This window comes from Takifugu flavidus, chromosome 1, assembly GCF_003711565.1.
Source record: "Takifugu flavidus isolate HTHZ2018 chromosome 1, ASM371156v2, whole genome shotgun sequence".
NCBI lineage: Eukaryota > Metazoa > Chordata > Actinopteri > Tetraodontiformes > Tetraodontidae > Takifugu > Takifugu flavidus.
The window spans coordinates 9107273-9122165 of record NC_079520.1 but is presented as its reverse complement, the minus strand read 5'-3'; the positions used below and the strand labels follow the sequence as shown (position 1 = coordinate 9122165).

At 47.3% G+C, this 14893-nt stretch overlaps 1 protein-coding gene across 2 annotated transcripts; it reads left to right on the top strand.

The window, feature by feature from the left end:
* Positions 1–211: 211 nt before the first annotated feature.
* csrnp3 (cysteine-serine-rich nuclear protein 3) lies at positions 212–14854 on the top strand. 2 transcript variants are annotated; one of them, XM_057026399.1, is made up of 5 exons: positions 212–358; positions 8868–9036; positions 11188–11447; positions 11673–11969; positions 12054–14854. In XM_057026399.1, exons 2-5 carry the CDS (start codon positions 8874–8876, stop codon positions 13179–13181), a joined length of 1848 nt encoding a protein of 615 aa, XP_056882379.1. In that variant the 5' UTR covers positions 212–358; positions 8868–8873; the 3' UTR covers positions 13182–14854. The 2 variants fall into 2 exon arrangements, with proteins under 2 accessions (XP_056882379.1, XP_056882388.1); XM_057026408.1 differs by lacking the exon at positions 212–358 and adding an exon at positions 6221–6655.
* Positions 14855–14893: the final 39 nt, after the last annotated feature.

Here is a 14893-nt window from a genome sequence, read left to right as displayed (position 1 = left end):
TGTTTGAGCCTCCTGCCTCCCTGGGGGACCCCCCCCCCCCCCCCCCCCAACCCACACACGCGCGCACGCGCACGCACACACCTCCTTTATTCAACCCCTCCCTACTCTAAAAGAAATGTGTGGCTGACAAAGAGATAGAGATAAAGCCGTCAGTCCTCCACAAATCAATGCGGGTATTGCAAAGTTCCCCCAATCTACTGTTGCGTTAGCAGCAAATTACAGGCGTTATGTCCATGACCATCATCATCATCATCATCATCATCATCATCATTGTGATGAGTGAATATAATTAACTTGCACAACTTTGTCTTCTCTTCACAGAGCAGAGGGGGGTCGCTGCGGTCTAATTTCTCTAAAGGTAAGAGCTTCATCTCTTCCACCTCCTCAGAACACACAGTGCTCTCCTCAAAGCCAGATCCACCTTTCAAGGGCTGCAAAACCGCCTCGTTGCCCCCACAAAGGACGCCTGATAACGAGACCTGGTGGGAAGTTCAGGCAGACGATGCTGATTGCAGACGTCCTCCCTGGGTTCCGCAGATATCAGGAATGGTCGAGAGTGAGCCGCGTTGGTTCCAGTCGTTGTTGCCCTGAGAGGTTGGATATTTGGTCTCGAACGCGCAGGTTGTGATGCCTTTCCAGGGCAGTTGTGGACGTCCCTGCAGATAAAAGAGGCGGTCGTGTCCTGGTGTGAACTGTGGGATTTTTTAAAAATCCATCATGCGTGAATGTGCCGTTGTCCCTGCCGTGCCTTCTTTATGCCTCCTCTGTCGGGGCTCTTTTGTCAGACCCAGAACGCGGCGAGAAACCGGCCGACAGTCCAACATCATTAACGTGCGAATGCATGCACTCAGGCCGCACGGCCATTTTCATCTCTGTGACTGAGATCTGAAAGGTGAGGAACGAGGAGGTGGGCGGTGTGTGTGTGTGTGTGTGTGTGTGTGTATGCGAGTGTTTGTGTGTCTTTGGGGAATGAGGAGGTGGGGGCTCGCTCTCTTCTTGTGACTGTGTGTTTTTCCTCCTCAATCCATCTGTCTCCTCAAACTATCGGTAGCCGGTCCTCAGAGGAGCAGAATTTAATTAGTACATGTGGTACAGAGTTAAAGGACAATGAAACATTAGGTACACGTATTTACCGCTGAAAAGCAGCGTCTTCTCTCTGAATAAGCGGCTCCTCGGCGCTGATATGCAGCACAGATGGCCGAGGCTTGGTCTCGGTGAATGTGGTCTATCAGAGACGGGCAGGGAAGATGTCGTGGTTAACGGCAGTGAGGAGAGTCGAGCTGTCTGCATGCACGCCCGAATCTGGCTTGATTGATTTTTATAATGGAATTAGTGGAGAAACCGATGCAGATTGCATTAGATGTGAGCCAAACAAAAGGTATAACATACACATGTAAACACGCTGGTGCCTGGATAAAGACACTAAAGCGCTGAGCTTTTTGGTATTTGATAAGTCACGTCGGGATCCTAACAGACAGACTGACTAATGTAGTAGCATGTAATCTAATCTGTGCTGCATTTGTGTGAAAGGCCGTCCCTCTCTGAGGAAGCACAATAATGGAGCTGGAGAGTTCTAAAATCGCTCTGTGAAAGAGGGGTTTGGTGCAGCTCATTACTGTCACTCCGAGCAGGGCAGGAACTCCCGCCCAGGTGACCAGGGGAAATGTGGGAACCACAGCGTAGAAAAGCTGTGGTCCAAGCCCTTTTCCTCAGATGGAGTTCCAAACCTGCCTCGGTTGCCGTCCAGGAAACTCTGCACACTCACGCCGTTGGCGTTTGTTCCTAATTAGCCCGCGCAGGTGAGAAATCCCAAATATTAGCGACGTGTTCAGGGTTTACAGCATGAGCTGAGATGTAGCCGTCAGATTACAGCGCGGCTTCCTGCTTCTCAGCGGGGTTCACGTTTCCAATTTCGAGGCTTTTTGATGCGTCTCTTTTTGTGTCGCTGGCTCCTGCCTGGCTGAGTTCGGGGGCTTTCACGCTTCAGGATCGTCTTCTCTTGAGACGTTGCCATGACACCTTTCTGGAACCTTTTGTCTGTCGGTGGTTAATTACATGTTACAGAACAAAGACATATTTTTGTCTTCCTCACTGAGTTTTAAATGTCAGTTCAGAGCCAATGTACATGTTCGAAACTCCACACAGCTCAGCAGATGTGGAGCTGACGTGTTTATTAAAATATTAATCAAACTACATATAATTACAGCCCCATCTGCATTGACGAGCAAGCTCTTCTTCAGATTAGTTACTGATGATATCAAACAAAAAATACTTATAAAACAGCACTGAGTGTTCTTTAATGTTTGGTTTCCTACTGTTGTCAATACAAATTGAGTTCTCCTGATTCATAACAGCAAAGCTTCTGGTTAATAAAAATGTGAAATTGTCATGAATTATTGCACATTAGCATGTTTGACCATATGTTGGACATGAACACACACCTTTCTGCCACAGCCTGTTGCAGGTCAGTGGTTCATGTGGTGATTCTGAGCTGTGTCTCCGTCTCATCTGCTGCATAAATACTTGAAAACAGGTGTTAGAACTGATGGAGATGTCGCTGACGGTGGACTTTTTAACCTCTTTGTCTTCATAACTGCAGTGAACATTGTTGAGATCCCTGCTTATTATTGCAGAACGTATGATGCAGGAAACGGAAAGGGCTGTAATCTAATTACAATCATCCTTACAAGAAAGTGTTTCATAGAACCAATTCACTGTAGTTTAATTACGCATAGATCAGGCCTGAAATTTCCAGGATAACAGGTCAAATGTTTTGCACATTGGAAAAAAACCAAAAAAACCTGCAGCTCCCAACACGATGCTGGCTATATATAAATGATGCGGCTCGTCTGCCGAATGTGAACCCCGCATCCCACAGCCTTCCCGGCCTGTGCGAGATGAAAGCCGTCCTGTCTTTGTGAAATGCTTTGGCAGCTCGGTTCCTGCCAGCAAAGCCGGCTCGTGCGAACTTTCCGGTGGCATGGGAAAATGCAGTCATAAATAAAACACGGAGTTCTGAATAATTTAGGGCCACGCTGTGATTGGCGTGAGAGCGGGAACACCTGATTATTGTGCCACCGGAATTACGGCAAATCAAAACACGAGCTGCAATGCGCCGCCTGCTCGTTTGCACGTCTGTTTTGATTCTGACTGCCGGCACCCACAAACAGGGCCTAGATGTTGTGGCGTCGTCACACGTTGGGAGGGAACGGGCACAAAAGTTCGGGTTGGTGTTTGAACCCGGTGGGATTTTTCCCGAGCTAAAGCGGCCGCTCATCCGTGACGCTCCTCATGCTGTCGGGGCTTCACAGGTGGCGTCGGGGGGAGCGTCCCGTCTGGTGGTTAATGAGGAGCCGCGCGTCCTCCATTGTCCTGTTTGGTGGGAGAGCAGATCGATGATTTCCAGCACTCTGCTACTGTAGCTGTGGGAGGGAGGCTGCAGCAGGCATCGCCAGGCTCCTCCGTGTGCTGAGTGCTGAGCAGTGGGCTGCATCCCCCACCCCAACCACCCCCCACCACCCCCTCTCCTGCCCCCCCTCCTTCTCCTTTCATGTGCATGGAGCAGATCTGTCTGCAGCCTCAGGCAAGTGCAAGTTAACAAATGTACAGAGCCCAAGTGAAGCCTCATTTGCATAAATCTGTAGATGTTGCTACATTTTCTTTACTGGATTCCTTTGTGCTTCACTGCGGAATGTTGTTTTTTTTTGTGCGTGGATTCTGAATAGGACCTGAATTCCGTGTAATTTCCTGTTCATGTGGTTTGTCATCTTGAACTGCTGACCGGGCCTCTCGTTCATGGTGGGGGGGGGGGGGGGGGGGGTTTAATGTGCAGCACCACAAAACCACAATGCAGTTGTTTCCATGGCTGGATGTGTGGCTCCTCCTAAGTGGGGATGCAGATGTTTTATTACATGTGAGTGAGGCCAGGGATCCTCCGCTGACATCATCTATAGCCGTAGATTCATCCAGGCCAAAGCCTCTCCTCGTGGGGGGGTTGGGGGGGTGTCCAGCTGAGACCAAGACTCTGTCTATCTGTTTATCTCCCTCCGCCTGGCACTCTCCCTCCCGCTCAAGGTTGCTGCGTTCAAGTGTGACATCGGTGATGGATGAGTTCGAATGCAACCTCAGAGCGGCGTGCGTGGCCCAGGATCCTCTCTGGTCTTTGTCTGGCGTTCGCACCACCGATCGCATTTTTTTCCCCCACTGCGATCCATTTTCTCATGATCGTGTTCTTCACATTTAAAAAAAAAAAGCATTTAATGAAAGGATCAGCCATCTGGGCTGGCTAAATGTGTGCTCCATCCCCGTGGAAACGCTGCTACCAGCCATATTGAATATAGCAGAGGCATTTGGCAGACGTCTGGGACAAGGACCGTTTCAGTCCCTACCTACAGATCTCACACATTTACACGTCTGGCAGTGGTTCAAAGAGCTTAACGAAGCGCCTGAAAGAACTTTATCGTCTAAAAAAACAGTTTTATACATCTTTAACTTTAATTACCAATGTGGCTGCATAAAACTGTAACTTTCATGGCACAAGAGACTTGCTGCGGCGACGCGTTTGCTTTAAAGCAACACTTGTGAGGTACGGATTATAATTTGTCTGTGCTGCATGTCCACATTCATTTAATGGTCGGTAGGTAAACACAGATGTTTGTTCTCTATTGTAACCTCTTCCTTGTTTTATGTCACCTGTTTTTATCCTGAAGTGGAGCTACTTATAGATATTCCAGTCCGGCCTTTTCTCAGCTTCCTGTTACCGTGTCTACTTCAGTGGGAGATTAGCGAGAACGAACGGTGAGGTTCACGGTTCTCAGACAGGCCGCCGCTGCAGTTAGACGGCCCGACTTGGGGAAAGGGGCAGCTGGTAAATGTGTAGGTGGTGGACCAGAATTTCCATCATAAATACAGTGATCGCCCACTTCTGTAAGGTACTGAGACCAATGCACCCATGCAGATGGTTGAGGGGTTAAACAAGGACGATAAGTGAGGCAGGTTACAAAGATTCAACCTTGCATAACGCAGACGCAGATTCATGGCCAACGCTGCTGCTGCTCGTGAGATTAAATGTGACAGGACCAGATCATTTGAGCCTTTGGTCAGTAGGCGCTTCTACGTTTGTCCTTAACTGTTTGCAGGAAGGTTGTTGTGCAGCAGGTGAGCTCTCAGAGCATCACACACAGAAAGAGTGTTACATCATCAGCATATATTAAGTCACATGCAGGTAACATGCAACACAACATCTATCATTTGCAGGCAGGTCTGAGCTAACGGGAAGAAGCCTCACCACACCGTCTCCTCGTCTTTCATCAAAATTACGTCACTTTTAAGATTATTCAAATCTTCTCTGGGGGGCATCTCGGTTCTTTTTTAAAAAATGAGTGAGGGGAAGCTTAAAAATCAGCCTTTTATTGGCAAAACATGGTCGTGTTTGAAGATTATTACACGGTTGTTTCATGTGCTTCACTGGGAGTTGGGCAGGTCTCCTGCACGTGACCTCAATCAGTCTGAGTATGCAGATGATTGATTTTGGTTTAAATTTGCTGTCTTGTATTAAAATATGAATGTAGGTCACAATGTATGCCAAATGTAACAGCCAACACGCAGCGGGGGTTTAATGTACCTTGGTTGGACCATTAAAGAATGCAGATCAGTTCACCTAATTTCATTAAAGGCTGGAGAATAATCATCATTTAAAAAGCCAATGTAAAAAGTAATTACAATTAAATAAACCTTACAAGTTTGTGATGAAGCTGCTTACAGTAAAAATAAATAAATAATTAAGACCTAAGAAATAGAATTCAGTTTAACCCAAGGATAATGTTTAAATTTCTTTCTCTGCTGTAGTAAATGTTCCTTATGGTGCATTGTGATCATTTGTTTTAGGTCTTTTTTTAAATTTAGCAGCAGATTCATAATTTGAAATAATGCCTGCCCATCACATCTTTCTCATTTTCCTTTCCTTTGGCCCTCTGCCTTTTCTTTCAGCTTTCCCCCCTTCCTCATACCCCTTCACTATTCCCCCCAGGATCTCTGTGCATCCACCCTCTACATCCCCCACCCTCCATCTCCCAGATGCCCCCTCTATTCCATTTCTCAAACATTCCACCTCTCTCTCTCTTTTCCTGCACAGCCTCCTGTATCCCCCCCAGCTCATGTTGGTAAATATATCTGCAGACAGCAGAAGGCTGACTCTCTCCCGCTCTCTTTTTCCTCACCCCCCCCACCTCTCAGACATCCCACCCATGTGATCTCAACAGGCTGCCTCAGTCATGCTCCTGCCTTTCAGCCGGCTGCAGCTAACGAGCCTTTGTGTGAGAGAACTGAAAGAGAGAGGCAACGCGGAAGAGCGGAGAGGAACCCGGTGACAGTCAGGAAGTTAAACTTAGAAAGGCTGTCAGCGTGCCACAGTAAAAGCCACGGTACCCACAGTGTGGCCTTAAAGTGGAAAATTACCAGTCTCGGTCGCACTCCTGCATCCTTTCTTTCCCCCCCGATCCTCGTGGAGCTCAGAGGTCGCTGCACGTCAGTGGGCTGAAACAGAAAAGGGACCTTTTCATTCATCATTCATGTTCCGCCTCTGTTGATGATGACTGTGAGGCTCTGCTGCTGCCAGGAGAGCTGAAGGGAATCGCGCTCCCGCTGTGGGATACAGGTCAGTCCTTGTCGTGCGGACGGAAACCAAATAAAGTGCAGTGGGGTCACGGCGGGGCTGATGTGTCACGACTGGCTCCAGATGCCACGGGCTGGCCGGCGTCGCCTGGGATGAGCGTTCCGAGCCTCGCGGTGCCACGTCGGTTCATCCTGTTTGTTGAGAAAACTCACAGCTGACAGGGAGGAGATCTAATGTTATTGGGAATGCAAGTGTGCTCCGGCGCCGCCAGCCCTGTCTGTGGAGGACAGGAGTTGGTCTCCACGGCTGATGTGCGGGGGCAGCGCAGGGAGGGGCTCTCCTGGCTGGCGTCTGCTGCATTATTTTCTCTGGGATTTTCTCTCCATGTTAGTCCTCCCGTGATTAATGTTAAGGCAGCAGTGGAGACAAAGGGGCCGCTGCAGAGGTGCAACGGCTCTTTATTTCATCCCCCCCCCCCCCAGATTACCTGCAGCGCCGTCATTGATGATGTCATCCTTTCAACTTTCCTCGTTTGCTTCGCAGGAGAGGAAAAGCAGTAAATGTGGTGCTGAGATACTCGCTCCAACACCGCCGCTTCTCATGCAGCTCTTGTCAAACGAGAGTGCACTAGTTGAAGGAGTACACTAGGATCTCCATGGTAACGGTTTTTGGCATCAAAGACTAGTGCAGCATCCACCGAAGGTTAAGCTTGCAAATAGGCTCCTAACAATAGTACCTAATTAGGACCCTGGCTGGGAAATGGACTCTGCCTGTGCTGCAAACGCTCAACCACAGAGCAGTAACAAATGACACCGTTTCCTTCCAACCTTTTAAACCGGTGTTTTAAACCAAAAGCAGGAAAGGCTTCATGTTGTTGGGTTCATGTTCTCTTTCCCACCTGCTAGATTAAAACCTGCTGCCTCTTTCGCCTCAGTATCATCGGTTCCTTCTGGATTTCCTCCAGACTGAGCTCCCTCTCCTCCGCTCTCTGGAGGACGGCTCGCATTGCTCGGTCCGTAGGTAGACGTGCTGCCCGTGGAGGCCGTCCAAACGCCGGCGGTGCCGTGTCACTGCGCTAAACGAGCGCAGCCTCCTGGAAACAATGACCCCCCCCACTTCTGGCGACGCCTGCTTCTTGTCCTCCCTGGCAGCATTTGCGTCTGTAATGAGTCGATAGCGGAGGCCAGATGAAAATGCCGTGGCTCTCTGTGAATGGAACTCCCCCACAAGCTGCTCTGGCTGACAGAGCGGGGCCAAGACACACGCCATCTTTACCGATCCCTCCTTCCAGCAGAGGAAGCAGTGAGGCGCCAGAGCTCGCTGGTGCCGATTTTAAAATGTGACATAACGAGACGGCTACGATCCAAACAAGCCATCCTTTAAAATCCGAGCACAGACAGGCTTTTCTTCAGGATTTTCTGTGTAACAGTTCCTCTGCAGCAGTTATCAGAGCCGGCCTAATCCTCATTGGTTTCACTGTGGCTGACTGATGAGCTCATCCTTGTTTACTTGTCTAATTGCATCATCATTCAGAGAGGGCTAATGGCCCCTCTCAATTGACATTGAAGTGCTCTGTAACACTTCTGCTACAACAGCCTCCGAGAACTCTTTTAACCTGCAACATTTAGCTCCGGGCCTGGAGCAAGGGTATAATCGATGGGTCCATCCAGTGTTGCTTCATGGCACGTGATGATTAACTGTAGCTGATTACCAGCAACAGTACAGGGTGTTGATGCAGACATCTTTCCGTGTGTTCACCTGAGGCTTCTTCTCCAGTGTGCCTGACCCAGCAGTAGCTCATTACACATGTACAGGGTGTCATCCCTTTCTACTGCCCGATCCCCCCTCCCCTCGCGTCATGTTATGCGTACACATGCGCCCCTAACCCACAACACGTGGTGTCATTTTTGCACTGGTGGATTTTTTTCTAATCAAAAACATTTGCAGCAGTTTTATTTCTATGTTTTTTTTAGGAGCTCAGCCTCTCAATCAAAGACAGTGAAATGAACTTCCTGTAAGGCAGATGTAGTGTGTAATTAGCAGCTTTCTCCTTCCATCTCGGCTCCTTTGTGCCAAGGTGATCAATCGCCCAGGGAGCGGCTGGGAGCAGTGGCGTGTGTGTGTGTGTGTGTGTGTAGACCAGAAAAAGGAGGGAGCAGAGAGTCTCTTTGCTAATTGAGTGCACTGAGGATTGTGGAGGCCCTAAACTAGATATTAAATAATGTGTGACCCTTCCTCTGTCTCTGGGTTTCAGGTGGAGATGCGGCGGGCCATGAGTGGAATACTGAAGAGGAAATTTGAGGAGGTGGAAGCCTCCTCGTCCCCGTGCTCCTCCTTGCGGGAGTCTGATGATGAGGTCTCCTGCAGTGAGAGCGGGGATAGCAGCGATAGCGTCAACCCCTCAGCCTCGGGCCCGTTCACCCGTGAGCATCTACCCTGTTTTCCTCCATTCTGACGCCGTGTTCAGGGCTTTAGACAGGAAGGTTCATGTCAACGTTTTCACTGTAGAGAAACAAATATAAATCAGCAAAGCAGAATTATTTTAATGAAAAGGGAGAATAATGAATCAGCTGCTGGTTTTGCTCATGATCATTGCGGGGAAGGTTTGGAAATCAGCGTTTGGGGTGTGTTGAAAGGGATTCTATTTCCCTCTGCTGTGCAGAGCAGAGAAGAAACAAGGAGAGTGTAATAAAGAGGAGGTATGCACCAGCAGCTGCCTCATTATAGCATCAGCATACAGCCCGAGCCAGATGAATGAGCTGATGCAGCCGTGTGTGTGTGTGTGGGTGTGTGTGCATGAATACACGTGCACGCATGCATACACCATTCTCTATGTGCAGTCAATAATTCATCCTTCTTGATTCAAGCTGTTTGCTGTCACTCTGTAAAACAGGTATACAAATATTAGATACAAAGTGGTTTTAGTAAAATATAAAAGACCAAAAAATAAATAAAAAGACATTAAAAAAAATAGGGGTATAAAACCATACTAAAATAAGTGTAACCTCTGTAATTTCACCTTCTTTGTGGTGTCGTTCATAATTTAATCGGTTATTAAATGTCAGCTTTCAGTGTAAAAACGGGCATTTTTATTGCAGGAAACGGCAATAAATGTGCACGTTGACCAGCTTTTAAACATTGACAGTGGTGAGTAAATCACTGTCAAAAGGCTCATGAATGGTTTTGACTCGTGTTGTGTGGGAGCAGTTTGGCCACTTGGGCTTGTTCAAAAATCGCAGATTTCTTTATTTGTCATTTCCACTATCGTGAGTGACGTGTGCGTGGGTGACAGGAGCCCCTCGCTGCAGCCAGACATAAATAGGGTGCTCCGTCCCCAGAGGCCGAGCTCGGCCCCGGTGTCAGCTGCAGCTGCTGGTAGCCAACGGCAACAAGGGAGCCGTGCGTTAGAAGGAAGTTGCTCCTGTCAAGTGACATGTGAGCAAACGGAGACATGAAAAAGCAAAAGTCCGGAGCGGTTTTTACATCCCGAGACAGAGCCGCTCTGATAACAGCTTGCACACTTGAAACCTGCGTGTTTTTTAAATGGATGGGCTTTAATGGAGAGTGATTATGTGGATTATAACATCTGCTGTTTGACGCCTAAAACAAGCCGGCTGCTGTTTGCATTAATGAAGGCGGGTTGTGCTCAGCTCTGACAGCTCTACATCTGCAGTCACATCCATTGTCCTTCTCACGCTGGGTGCAGAGCTGTTACAACCATATGTTTCTATTTTGCCGCGCTGCTACTGGGCGAACAGCGGGGAGGTCTGCGGCTCTAAAGTGGCGTTGCTCGTCGGGCAGGGGATTATTTATGCTCCGCCGTCGCCCTGCCCTCCGCTCCGCTGTCTCTGCTTTACAAAGACCCACCGAGGGCTCGCATGTCGTTTTTAAGATGCTTCTCTGAAGCTGTTCTTCAGTGGAAAAGCTGCTGAGGTGAAGGAAAGAACCTCAGCTCAGGTTTCAGACACGTAAGGCCAAAAATAAAATAAAATCTGCAAGTCTGTGTCCCAGCACTTTTATATGTTTTATTGCTCTGCATTTAGTCACAAAACACTTTATAAAACATAAGAATCTGCACATTTATAGCATCTTTTGGTAGAAGAATACATTCTTCATTTTAAATTTTGCTTATAATAAAACACTATATTTCACAGGGGGTTAAAAGTGGAGAAAATGATTTTCCTAAATCATTTTTGTCAAGTGTTAGAAACATGTTTTTGGTTTTAACTGTTTTAATCGCAATTCCTTTTTATTGTTAGATTTATAAATGATTTTCTCTGAATCTGATATCAGAATGCAAAACGTATCTTTTAAATATGTTTTTAAATGATCAGTTAAAATAAAATATGATTATAGATTATTACGATTTGTGTTTCACCGCTAGGTGTCGCCAAATGCTACACACAAGCCTATTAAATCATTTAATACTCATATAAGACTTTCATTTAGAACCAGATTGTTTTTATCCTTAATAAGGATCTAAACAATTAATTAAGTTTTACATTACAGAGTTGAACGTTCTCACTCCTCATCACACTAAAATCATTAACAACCTTCCCAACATCTTTTGGCAGCTAACTCGATACTGAAGCGAGAGAAGCGCCTAAGGACCCGGAGGGTGCACTTTGAGAAGGTGACGGTGTACTACTTCAGCCGTCGGCAGGGCTTCACCAGTGTTCCCAGTCAGGGTGGCAGCACACTGGGCATGTCCAACAGGCACAGCTGGATCAGGCAGTACTCTCTGGGTGAGTTTGCTCTGGAGCAGGAGAGAATCCACAGAGACATGCTCAGAGATCACCTAAAGGAGGAGAAGCTCAACTCTGTCAAGCTCAAGGTAAATGCTTTGGATTTTCATCTTTCAGTTTCAAGTATTTTATAGGTATTATGTTAAGTGGATCAAGAATTTAATGGATTTAAATTAAATCTGGATTTATCCGCCGCTCCTTGGAGAAATAATACGTGTGTTTTGACCTTGTTAATGTGCCCGTGGTGTTTCCTTTGTCTGTTCTTTTTCTTACTGATACATGTTTTACAAAAGGCTGGAATTTTCTGTTCCCAGCTAACGAAGAACGGCACAGTGGAGTCTGAGGAGGCCGACACACTGACGGCAGAGGACATCTCCGACGACGACATCGATCTGGACAACACGGAGGTGGACGAGTACTTCTTCCTGCAGCCTCTGACCACCAAAAAGCGCCGAGCGCTGCTCCGATCCTCCGGGGTGAAGAAGATTGACGTGGAAGAGAAGCACGAACTGCGAGCCATCCGCGTGTCCAGGGAAGACTGCGGCTGTGACTGCCGGATATTCTGTGACCCGGAGACGTGTGCCTGCAGCATCGCGGGGATCAAGTGCCAGGTAAACGGTCATAATGTGCACTTCAAGAGAAGGAAACACCTCAGACTTTTGATATGAAGATGAGTAACGTGTGATTATCCGTAGGTCGACCGAATGTCGTTTCCGTGCGGCTGCAGTAAAGAGGGCTGCAGCAATTCCACTGGAAGAGTGGAGTTTAATCCCATCCGTGTGAGGACCCATTTCTTGCACACCATCATGAAGCTGGAGCTGGAGAAGAGCCGTGAGCAGCAGCAGGCGTCTCCCGCCAACAGTTACCACAGTGAGACCAGTGACCTGGAAGGTGGAAGCACGCTGGTTCAGTCCCAGCACAGGTTGGATTACTCCCAGTCAGACGCTGTGCAGCAGACGGCCAGCATGCACATGCAGCACGCTGCAGATGCGATGGAGGAGCTGCTGGAGGAGGAGGAGGAGGAGGAGGAGGAGGAGGATGATGAAGAAGAGGAGGAAGAAGAGGAAGAGGAGAATGAAGATGATGAGGAGGATGAGGACAGTAGCAGCGTTTGCAGCGGGCTCTCTGACTCCAGCACCCAGAGCTTGGCTAACAGCAACTCAGAGGACGATGAAGAGGACGATGAGGATGAAGAGAAATCTGGGAGCCTCCAGGGTGACATGGCGGCCTCGCCGGTGTCTCACACTGAGGTGGTTTCTTTGTCTTCTGTGCTGTGCTACAGCGATGGCTCGGTGGTCCACGACAACCACGTGAGCGGACACGCCTTCCTGATGAACTCCTCCCCGACTGAGTACTATCAGCTCGGGAACGCCGCGACCGTCTCCAGCGGCCCTCAGCCCGTTAAAGGCTTCGGCGAGGTCTTAGCGTTCCAAGATCCCATCAGCGCCACCAACGGCAGCGCGACCCAGGGAACCTTCGGCCTGTCCGCCGAGCAGTACACAAACTACTCTAACCAGGCCGAGGAGCATTACCCAGCCGGTCATCACTTCACTCTGAGCGGCAGCGCTCCCGCCAACACGCTGACCTGCTACGGATCGGACCAGGCGAAGGTGCTGGCGGAGCAGCCGGACAACCAAACCCAGACGCAGTTTGAAAACTACCTGAACAATAACACGGCCAGTCCGTACAGCAGCCGCGGCTCACGCGTGGCAGCGGAGCAGCCCCCGCAGGAGCCCGACGCTGCCAGACATTCTGACCTGAGCTTACTAGCAAACGCTAACCTGCCTTTACCCGACCACTGTCCTGAGGTCGCGGCCATCTAACAGGTCTTTTTAGGTGTTCTTTCCTTCTCGACCAGAACCTGAACTGAGATGAAGAGCATCATGGCCTTTTTTTTGCATCATTTGACCTTAAATGAAAGTAATTAAAAGCCAGATCTATCATAAAAATATCCTGAGATTGATAAAAGTATTCCTGGTGGGTCTGTCCACCACAGCGGGTGAGGGAGGGGCGCTTTAAATATTTGTTATGTATTGTATTTAATGTACCTGTAATTCCAAATGTTCTAGTTTGAAGCAGACGCTGAACTGTAGATGGAACTTTTCTATGTCTATGGTATCAAATGTGCAAAAAGGTTTACTGTTGCTTTATTTCTTGTTTCTGAAACGCATCTGTACGAATATTCTACATGTTTTGATAATACGCATGCCCCTTTCCTTTATTTTTTTTGCAAATCTCAGTAAGAAAAAAGGAAAAAAAGGTTTTATATATTTAAAAATGTTACATAAAAAACATTTCTTTTCATTAGGTTCATGATTTTTTAAAAATCCCTAAATGGCATTGGAAAAAGACTAACTGTGATTTTCTGGGACGTTAATAAGATTACAAATCCACAATGTTAGCTGTTTGCACTTATGGGTGGCGTCCAGTAGCATGCAGTCGGATTTAACTGGAAAATACTTGAAGGGTGGAAGAAATACAGACCCTCGCTAATATTTATTTATTTATTTATTGATGTAGATTGTTTAAGGAGGGCCATTAAAAAAAGGTGTTTTGGAATAAAGGAGCACTTTTACTAAATAATTCTCAGAAGATGATGTCAGTCAAACCTTCATCCCTCACCAGTAATGTGCCAGTATGTGATCAAACTGACTGGTTAGTGGATCCTGCTCAGGAATGTTGTCAAAGCAACATTTCAGTGTCTGGTGATTAAATATTCTTCGTTTCCGTGCATCCGGGAAGGATGGCTGTCCGTTCTGTTGGACCGTTGGGTGCAGTGGAGCCAGGGGTTTTCCAGTGCTGTAGCCTTGCAATGAGGATCCTCAGTAAAATGGGCTGCGTTTTCTTTGGGAGTCGATATGTGAAGGAAACTAATATTCATGTTCGACAATCAGATCTGATTATTAGTCGCTACATTAACAGCTTCACTTTCCAAATCCTCTGAGCTGGTTAAAAAAAGAGAGGAAGAAGTGACAACTGTAATTGTCTTTTTCACTCATCTTTAATGAGGAATTGACGAGCAGTTGCAGATATTTAGACAACCGTGTGGCTGAAAGTCCTGCATGAAGACAACTCCCTATATTTACTGATTGGCCCACGTTGTGCAGCTCCCAGACTTGTCAGGCAATCAGTGGCATCAACATAACCAACAGTTCCTATAAATTGTGCCAAAGCATCGTTAGAAAAGGCTTGATATGACACTGCATCCCATGAACTCGTGTTTAATTTTCCAGTATTTATTGATATATACAAATGTGTATTTATCGTGGTTTACTACGTCTGTATTGAGTAAATCATCTTCAAATGGACTTTTGTTTCATGTTGGTTGTAATTTGTAAAGCTTCTTGTACCTGAATTATGTTTATTCTGTGAAATGCATATGATTTAGACATTTTATTCTGCTTTTTGTGCGATGGAAATTTAAACTGTACATAGAACATTAATGTCAGTTGTTTCATTTTTAACATGCTTTTGAAATAAATTTCATTAAAATAGCCGTGAAAAGTGTCGTGAATCGCGGAGATGCAGGCCATTT